The 10,409-nt window shown below is 43.3% G+C and overlaps 1 protein-coding gene across 2 annotated transcripts; it reads right to left on the bottom strand.

Moving 5' to 3' along the window:
- Positions 1–2,398: 2,398 nt before the first annotated feature.
- On the bottom strand, positions 2,399–9,631 carry LOC119958672 (immunoglobulin kappa light chain-like). Of its 2 annotated transcripts, none has more exons than XM_038787242.1 (8): positions 9,441–9,631; positions 8,810–9,136; positions 8,396–8,719; positions 5,177–5,278; positions 5,047–5,077; positions 4,758–4,810; positions 4,266–4,315; positions 2,399–2,814 (listed from the first exon to the last, which is right to left on the bottom strand). In XM_038787242.1, the coding sequence occupies exons 1-8, from the start codon at positions 9,517–9,519 to the stop codon at positions 2,734–2,736; spliced, it is 1,047 nt and encodes a 348-aa protein (XP_038643170.1). In that variant the 5' UTR covers positions 9,520–9,631; the 3' UTR covers positions 2,399–2,733. The 2 variants fall into 2 exon arrangements, with proteins under 2 accessions (XP_038643170.1, XP_038643171.1); XM_038787243.1 differs by lacking the exon at positions 9,441–9,631 and adding an exon at positions 9,344–9,428.
- Between the last annotated feature and the right edge of the window lie 778 nt (positions 9,632–10,409).

Below are 10,409 nucleotides of genomic sequence, written 5' to 3'. Positions count from 1 at the left end.
ACTTGTTTGTCAGCGTGTCCGATCTGCTTGAATGAACGGCAGCACCAGAATCATCCGGTGACAAAATACACGGCTTTGTATGGACACATCGACTCTCTGCTCTCTGATCATTCTGGCTGTCCAGGACAGTGATTCTGTCATTTATTTGTGAAAAGAAGGAACTCTGAGGGATGCCCTTGGTAGGTGGAAAAGGGTCCAATTTGGTCTGCACGGCGAAAACTTGCGATTCCTTCTCAAATAATCAGGAGTCTAAGTACAATTGTGTTCGAACTGAAACTCTCCATCCCAAAAAGCTGTCCAATCACTTCCCTCATTATTACACCAAAGGCTGAAATTGCCTGGATTGTTCCTGTGTTTGGTGAGGAGTTTGGAATCCAATTCCTTTACTATCCACTGGAATGTTTACAGGGCGCGATTGGGAGGGCCAAACCACTCGTTTATTGAATGACTTTTGTGTCATCTCTTTATAATTACGAGTCCCTGTGTCCACGTATAATTATCTGACCAAGATATCTCCAACATCTTACTCTTTCCATCTTTATGTTTATAATTTGTCAACTCTATCTCTATTTAGAATACACGAGACTGGCGGGAGATAGTGGGATGAGGAATGGAATCTGAGTGTCCTGGCGCCGGCATGGACAAGGTGGCCAAATGGCCTCCTTCTGTAACGTGACTTTTCTACATGTTGAAGCAGTTACTTTGACTTTCCAATGGTGAGATTGAACACCAATTTCCATTTACCACTTTCTCCCTGGATTCTACTTTGATCGTATGGCCACTCTTCAGTAACCCCGCCAATTGAATTCTCTTCAGATTTGTAAGCACTACTTTTGTATATCAATGGCCTACATACGTGTGACGCTGTGTATGTTAATGATCAATCCGCAAAGTTTGAAGTGTGTTTCAAGTGTCTGGGAACATATATATACCAGAAGCTGAGCATCACAGACAGAACGCCGGCAGAATATTTAAAAATGGTTAGTCAGTGTTTGTTTTTAATTAGAAACTAAAAGTGTTTGAAATGAAACATAATGCTTCAGAGAAGGTATACAAAGATCTGGTAGACAGTGTTTTAACGGTCAACATGGCATTCTGCTCGTGGTTACCTCAGTGTGAACAACCAAGGTAAGCTCGCCAGAATTGTCAACACTTCAGGTAAACCCCTTGGTAGACAGCAGACGCAGCTCAATAATTTGTTTCACAATAGAGCTCAGAGGAAAGTTCAGACCATCACCGGTAGTCCCTCTCACTCTTTGAGCCGATGCTTTATAACGCCTATTGCGTGGAAGAATCGGATCAAGAGGTAGTTTGTTCCCAGTGCCATGAGCACTGAATAACATAATGTTAATTTAACTTGCTGTTTTTCACAGATATTTAGTGAAATTTCTTATGCGTGCGTGGTATGGATGCATGATATATATTCGCAAATGTATGAATGGTGGCATGCAGGCAATATTTATTCTTTTGAAGTGTTTTTACTGCTGTACTGGATGTGAAACCAAATACAATTGTACACTTTTGCATGGGAAATTAAACGCTATTATTATTAATCCTCTACATCATTCGCAATATCGGAAGGCCATTTCCAGCAAGCAACTGCCCATTCGTCCCCTCTGCTCCTGCCGCACTATCTAAATCCACATTAACAATTAGAATGCTGTTGCACGTTAATTTCAATCATCAAGAGATTGGTTGGGAAATTTCTGGGAGATTGATATTGAAAGAGTTTATTTATATCGGCAGATATCTTTGGTGTGACTCAGTGTAACATGCTTGTATCTGCTCATCCGGAGTAATCAGAATGGAGACATGAATTGTAATATCTAGACAGAACAAGAGGAAGGTCCATCGAAGTGGAGTCAGGACATGGCGCTAAGATGATAGACTGAATTCCTAATAATCAGATCAGAACTGGTCCTGACTCAACAAGGAAATCCAGCACTTGTCGAGGGCATAGTAACAAATCCACCCCTTCTTTCTAAACTTCCACCTCTGACATATTGGTTTCAATCAATAATTCCTGTGTAAAGGAAATATTGAATCATGGGAAATTTCATACATCACTCCCCACATCCGTTCCTGAGTATTCAGGGCCTGTTTAGACCATCTGCCTCGAGAGTTTGTTGATGAAGTTAAACTCACGTACAGGCTGAGGATATTCATAAGGGGCCCGCCTCCTGAACCTTTGCCGCTCGCATGAGGTGTGGCGATCTTTAGGTTTACTCACCACCAGTCAGCCCTCCCACTCAAAGGGGAAGCAGCCTATGGCCACCTGGGCCTATTGTTACTTTGATCATTTTCCCCAATTGACATCTCATCTGAATCCTCCACTGATATTTTCAGCTCAACAGAAATCACAGATGACATTTTATCAATTATTGGACGTATTGCAACATCGTTTAAAGGTCGATTAATTTATTTATATTTACATATCGACATTTGAAATGAAATGTAACTGGAACGATGCAATCATCCGAGTGTTCTCAATGTCACTGGACTTTTCTCGAATTCTGCCATATCTTAGCGAAATGGTTACAGTGGTTATCACAAATGATTCTCAACACTTTATAATCTACACTGAACAAAGGAATCAGTGTTTAGCGCAATGCACGTGGCGAGTTTAGCTGCTTGATAGAGGTCTCCTTGGCTCTATGTTTATTTCCACAAGGCTTCGGGTTGTTCCACATAACCTGTCTCTTCCAGGATTCATCAAGGAAAAACTGTCAATTCTCATCTGCGACCTGCCTTCTTTTTTGATTTTTTTTCCAATGCGGCCAAATCCAGAGAGGCGTAGAGAGGTCCGCCCTGAGACTGGGAAATATATGAAGCATTGACATTCAAAAATAGTGAACATAGATGACAACTTATTCCGAAAAGAATTCGACTTCAACGAAGCGACAGAATGAGATAACTAAGAAGGATACCATTCGGTCCATTCAATCCGTACTGCCTCCTTGAAAGTGCTAGTCAGTTAGTGCAATCCTCTGTTTAACATTCCACATATCTTCAACAATTCTCCACCCTTCAAACATTTCACAGATTCCCTTTTGAAAACCACTGTTCAATCATCTTCCAGTGCCCTCTATATCTATCAGCGAGGATGCTGCTTCATGTTTATCTGCACTAATTGAATGCACAAATGATTTGTGATAGAGTCGTGAAATTGGAAAGTAAATTAAAGTGAATTGGAAAGTAAATTAAAGCAAACAGCGTCAATGTTTAACTAGACAACGGGGGCAATGTAACTGTTATTTTTATTCCATATATGTATTGTTAAAGAGCAAATCTGATGATCATGTTTCCCCATCTGTAATCTGTAAGGTCCGGCAGATAAATCCATATCCAGACACAATAAAGAGACTTCCACCGATGAAACGCAGAGAAGGGGGGGGGGGGGGGGAGGCGTGAGTGTGCACATCCAGAGGCCATTTAGACCATGCTGTCAGTGCTTAAATAAACGAGCTTGAAATATAAAGCACGCTGGCCATTCTTATCACACTGCCCATCTCCCGATCCCTTGCTTTAAACGTTCCAGCATTTTAAGTGAAGATCCAGGCACCTTATGAAATGTTTCTCCCTCAAGCACCAAATCAGTTAGCACAATCGACGCTGCTCTTATATTGCGCCTTACACGGCTCTGCAAGGCCCTGGTCGTTTGACAGCAACTTTTCAAAATTCTCGTCTAAGCTTTCAATGTAAGAAGTCTTACAACACCAGGTTAAAGTCCAACAGGTTTGATTCAAACACGAGCTTTCGGAGCGCAGCTCCTTCCTCAGGTAGGAGTCTCACCGGAGGAAGGAGCAGCGCTCCGAAAGCTCGTGTTTGAATCAAATCTGTTGGACTCTAACCTGGTGTTGTCAGACTTCTTACTGTGCTCACCCCAGTCCAACGCCGGCATCTCCACATCATGGCTTTCAATGTAAGACATTCGGCAGCCCGTTCGGAATCAATAGGGTTCCCAGAACATGCATTTCATAACGGCCCAGTGAATGTATTTAATTTGGATGTTTGTTGAGTGATTTGATGTCAATTCTGGACTCCGAGAGCTTCCTGCTCCCCAATCCCAACACAACCCCCTCGCTCCTCCACTCCTGCCACTTCAGAGGAATATGTTCTGATTTTAGTTACAGCGACGAGTTTAATTTGAAACAAGTGAATGTGCGCTGCCAACCGCGTGAAACATCGAGCGTGGGATTGGGTGCATATTATTCCAAAAATCAACAATTATCTGGGCAGCTTGACAAAATATTATTTGCACTTACCCGTAACGCACCGTCATGTAAACTTTGTGTCTGTGCTTGGCGGTGGTTGCCTAGGTATCAAAGAATGCAATATGAATTTAAATATTATGTTCTTCCGACGAATAGATATTCAGCTTGAGACAGGCGAAGACAATGACGAATCAACGAGCCAATGGCCTCAACGCATCAATTGACCCTAATTGACAATGGTCTTCAATGCCAAAGCTTTATAAATAGGCCAGTATTCCCCCAATAGATAAACGGCCCCTCAATGCATCAATTGCCAGTTAATACGTCAATGGAGCCCAATTCGCCAATGGATGGACAATCGCGGGTGTCACGTGTCCATTGCCCACCTGGTATATTACCGGCAGAATTAATAATCAATAATTGGCTGTTTCAGGGAACCATGAGGTGATTGAAGAATATTTTGATGGAGGGAGGTCCACTTATCAATCGGTGAATTCCCGCCATTTCATATTTAATCTGTGCCAATATTTCAATGGAACTTACCCGTTTGTCGCTCATTCCGCCCCTGTCTTTGTGTTGTCTCTCTCAAACTAAAACTGAAAAAGGACAAGAAGAATTCTGAAAGTGTTAGGTCATCCAAATCCTGGCCTAGGTCCCAGAAAAAGGTGTGAAAATCATTAATTGTACAGCAGTTTTAGATTCATCTTCAAATATATAACAGAATGTCAACAGGAAACATTATAGTCAGAGTTGGGTTTGAACCGGACTTCACACAATACTAAACACAAAGAGAGTGTCCGTGATGTACTTTGCAAATGTCTCAGTTACTTACGTTTCATTTTTGCTTTTGTTGTCCCATTTTCCTGAAACAAGAAACGACAATTAGCAAAATAATACCAAGAGAAGGGAATGACATTGGATAGACAATCACGGCAATATCCCTCATGAACAGAATTCCTCACCTGATCTGCCGCATTTACAAATCCAAATAGAAAGTAGAATCAACAAGAGAACCAGAACCACCAGGACAGTGATGAAAGCGGGAAGGGCCCGACTGCACCAACCTGCAGAGACAAAACAATTAGAATCTGCTTCTCTGTCACATCCTTATCTCCTGGGATTCTCTGCTGGGAAACTGAACTCAGTTAAAAATTCGGAACCTGTACCTTGGGAGTGAAGGGGGAAAGTAAAGCCCGGGGAACTGATAGCAAAACGTGATAGCAAAATAGAATCATAGAATTTACACTACAGAAGGAGGCCATTCGGCCCATCGAGTTTGCATCAGCCCTCGGAAATAGCACCCTTCACCCTGTCCCCATATCCCAGTAACCCCAACTAAACATTTTGGACACGATGGACAATTTCGAACGGTCAATCCACCTAAATGCACATCTTTGGACTGTGGGAGGAAACCGGAGCACCCGGTGGAAACCCACGCAGACACGGGGAGTGCGTGCAAACTGCGCACAGACACAACCCTGGAACCAAAACTGGGACCCTGGAGCTGTGAAGCAACAGTGCTGACCACTGTGCTACCGTGCCATCCTTTGATTTCGTTCTAGTGAAGTGTTTTGGAAAATTAACTATGTTAAAGGTGTTGGCAACATCTCCGAATAAGACAATGGCAAGAGTATTCGAGTGCACAATGTTAGGCCATGGACATCAATTATCTGATAGACCTGTCAGTGTTGTACCACACTAACAATGCATCAGTATGATGTAAACAGCAGCCTGATATCATAGTGAAAAACTGAGCCAGTGAATGATGCTGCCCTTTGTCCTTGTGTCAACTCTGAAAGTTCTATACAAATTGGGTTAATCTCCCACCGCTTTCCTTCATAGACCTGCACATTGCTCCCCATTAAATATTTCTGCAAAGCCCCTTCTGAAAGTAGCTATTAAATATGATTTTGCCGCGTCTTCCGGACAATAATAACTCTCTGTATAAATCACACTATCCATACATCCCCAGCCCTTTGCTGATTATCTTCAATCCGTGACCCCTTGATTGCTCACGTCCTGCCATTGGACACTATTTCTATTAGTTACTCCATCAAAATGTTCTGGTGTTGATTGCCGACTCGATCATTTCTCCTCTTAACCCTCTCTTCCGCAAGGAGACGAGTCCAAGCTTCTCCAGTCTCTCCACATTAACTGAAGACGCCAGTTCCTAACAAATCTCGCCGGCTCTCCCGATAGACTTGTGACTTCCTCCCATAAAAATCTGTGTCCAGCTGATCACAATCCAGTGAACGTGAGCAGCCAGCCCCCTTGATTTTAGTCTCGATTCATCAATTTAAAAATTGAATGGTTCAGTATGTCTTACAGCATTAATTTTTCTTCCCATTTCCATCTCCAAACATTACTGAATCAGATAATGATTGCAGCACAGGAGGATGCCATGCAGCCCACCAACTCTCTGCTACCTCTCTGCAGCAACAACCCGCTTAATTCCACTCGCCTACAATTCCCCTTCTCCCTACACATTTTTCCATTTCTCACCATTTTCTAATTCCCTTTCGAAAGCCACGATTGAACTGCTTCAACCCCACTATAGAACATAGAACATAGAACAGTACAGCACAGAACAGGCCCTTCGGCCCTCGATGTTGTGCCGAGCAATGATCACCCTACCCAAACCCACGTAACCCGTATACCTGTAACCCAACAATCCCCCCATTAACCTTACACTACGGGCAATTTAGCATGGCCAATCCACCTAACCCGCACATCTTTGGACTGTGGGAGGAAACCGGAGCACCCGGAGGAAACCCACGCACACACGGGGAGGACGTGCAGACTCCACACAGACAGTGACCCAGCCGGGAATCGAACCTGGGACCCTGGAGCTGTGAAGCATTGATGCTAACCACCATGCTACCGTGAGGCCCCTATCAGGCAGGGTATTGAAAATATGAACGTTCAGTGTACAGAAGGGTTCTCCATCATGTTGCAGTTCATTACTTTCCCAATCACATAACTTCTGTGCAACCTAGCCCGCCATCCTTCTGTCACTGATTACAGATTTTCACTCTGTATTCCGCCCAGATCCCTCCTGATCTGTAAACGTCACTGTCACATATCTGGTCAAAGTTCTCTTCTCGAAGCAGAACAGTGTCGGTAATGCATGTGAATTTATTTTCCCATCCGTGACACCAATCCCGTGAATCTTTTCTGCACAGTCTCTAATACATTCTCAATACAGTCTGATGCCCAGATAGGACGTAATACTCCAGTTGATGCTGAACCAGAGTTTTGTTAACGTGCATCACAGCTCCCTTATTACTCTACTTCCTGCGTTATTGCTAATGTCTGGAGCTTTTCATGCATTAGTAATCGCCCTGCCACTGTCAATGGTTTGTGACAATAAGGCTCTGACTCGCCTGCCCAAGTAACGTCAGTGTGATACACTTGGGATACATTCTGAAAATAACATTGCTGTGAAGAATTAGGCCCAGAGTGTAATGTTCTAAAACATTACAGGGCTCAGGAAGCAGGATTAAACCAATCAAGCAGATATTACGCGGATGATAGGTTCTGGAAAATGAGATTCAGAGAAAATAAATGAATGTCTCAGAAAACAAGTCATTCCTAGACAAAAATTTACACTTTTGTCTGGTTTCCGTTTCTGAAGTTCATCCAGCGGAGAACTAATCACAAGTCAATTCCAAAGCCGACTGCGTAAAAAAGGAAAACCAGATTCTAGTTTCAAGGGAATATATGACAAAGCTATCTGGATAAATATTGGAAAGCCTTTGGTTTTATTTAACAGGCTTCAGAGTCTTACCTTCGAGCTAATCATTCTTATTGATTTTAACTTGAATTCAAACCATCATAGAACATAGAACATAGAACACTACAGCGCAGTACGGGCCCTTCGGCCCTCGATGTTGCGCCGACCTGTGAAACCATCTGAAGCATATCTGACCTACACTATTCCATTTTCATCCATATGTCTATCCAGTGACCACTTAAGTGCCCTTAAAGTTGGCGAGTCTACTACTGTTGCAGGCAGGGCGTTCCGCACCCCTACTACTCTCTCAGTAAAGAAACTGCCTCTGACATCTGTCCTAAATCTATCACCCCTAAATTTAAAGCTATGTCCCCTCGTGTTGGTCATCACCATCCGAGGAAAAAGACTCTCACTGTCAAGATCGTCATTGTGAAGAACGTCAACTCACCTGTCCTTGTCTCTGCTGCTTTGGGGAACAACACGCTCTTCGTTGAATTTTTGTTTGGAGACCCCAGTTGAACAAAACAAGTACAGAGAGCGCCGTTTCTCCACATATCCATCGACACCATGATCTGGCTGGTGATGCTGTAGGTCCCGTCCTCCTCCAGTGTACCGGGATCGCTCGATCCCTCGGCCACCAGGCCGGATATATTCCAGAAAATAGCAATCCGGTTTGAAGAAAGTCCACTGACCAAACACACCAATATTTCCCTGGAATTCCCGTCTTCCTGTGGCACAAATATCAGCACCGCCGTCTTATTGGTGGAACTGTCTGGACACAGATTGAGACATAGTCAACGATTGATTCACACCAAATGATAACACGGTGCATGATCAGAATTAATTTCAATTGTTCTCTTACCTCCAACCAGTAGTGTAGCTGCTTTCTGGAGTGGTGCATAGCTAGCTATATGAACACAGTAGTAGGAACCCGAATCATTCGCCTGGACATTGCGGATTTCCAAAATCAGTATTTTTTTGCTGTGGCCTTTTTTGGAAATGAACCTACCACCCGCCCCGTTAGAGGATGAAATGTCGATTGCTTTCGGGGCTTCACCCACTCCTTGTTTATACCAGCCATAGCTAGACACCACTTCCACTTCGTAAATGTAATGACAGGTTAATTCCACGATCTGCCCGACTTCAGCTGTCATTGCGAAGGGGATGTGAGACAGAGCGGACTCGGAATCTGTAACCAGAGATATTATTGTTTCGTCATCAATGATTATTTAGAGATTGGAAACATCCGCTTTGAAACGCTTGAGCTGTAATTAAAGAACAATCTCATTGATGTTTTACAGCGTTTTTGGTGCGATTTATTCTTGATTTTATTTCTGCTTCGGTTTATAAGAGGAGGCAGTAAACAAATTGGCACAATCTGATGAAATCACTTCACCTGATAACTGGTCACAGTTTTATTTCAAGAAACACACATTCTCACATATACTGAACGAAGGTAATTCCGGTTAAATTTCCCACCGCCGCTTGCTCACCGTACCCCCTCAGCACCAGGAAAATGAGTACCAGGGGGAAAGTTTCCTTCGCCATCTTGAGCCGGAGACTACTCCTCATTTTCGCTCTCACTCGCTTGTTACTGCGGCCGGAGTGGCCACAGACTGACCCGAGCTCAGGGCCAGATCCGGTGGAAACGATGACTATCTGTTCTCTGGAAAGTATGACACCATTCTGTGAGCGGTGTCTTGGTGAATATGACGATCATTAGCACTGCCGTCACCGCCTTTGTGGCCCAGCTGACAAGAAACAGAAGACCTCACAACAATCTGATTGGCTGTAGTTCAGAGGCGGGGCGAAATAATAACTGCAGGGATCTATGCTGAAAATTGAAGTTAGTAATTAACTCAAGTTTATCCATCCCAGATTGTCATTGGCATGATGTTGCTGATCCAATTTATAAGGCATCTACCAGGTCGTCCGTCAGCTTTGTCTTCGCCAGTTAAACAATTCACAGCCTGTTCCTCATTTCTAGTTATTTATGACATTTCGGCCCTGCTCTCATTCTTGTAAATCGTGTTTGCTCCATTGCCAATATCCTTTTTGTAGTTTGGGGGGTGGGCAGTAATTTGCAGTTAATCCCAGTATTCCATACAAGGACCAAAGTATAAAAACAATTCAACAGAATTAGAATCATTTTCTTCTGTCGCCTTCTATGTGTTGTTCTACTGAATATCACAAAAAAAATCATGAAAATGGGCGTTGCTTTCGGATCATTCACAGATCGAATAAACCAATCTTTTGAGTAGCGTCAGGGACAAACCAGAACCTTGGGCGTCTCGTCAACCTGGTTGTATTTCGATTCTGAGCCGCGTTCACACTCGCACATTCTGATGTTGACTCAGTGGCTTCTTTAAACAAAATTTTGAGCAGAAATGTCTTGCTTTCCGCGTTGCCGATGGGTTAAGTTAAAAGAATATCCCCTTTGGGTAAAATAGTAGACAACATTA

This window comes from Scyliorhinus canicula, chromosome 30 (assembly GCF_902713615.1).
Source record: "Scyliorhinus canicula chromosome 30, sScyCan1.1, whole genome shotgun sequence".
Classification (NCBI taxonomy): Eukaryota; Metazoa; Chordata; class Chondrichthyes; order Carcharhiniformes; family Scyliorhinidae; genus Scyliorhinus; species Scyliorhinus canicula.
This window is presented reverse-complemented; position numbering and strand designations above follow the sequence as displayed.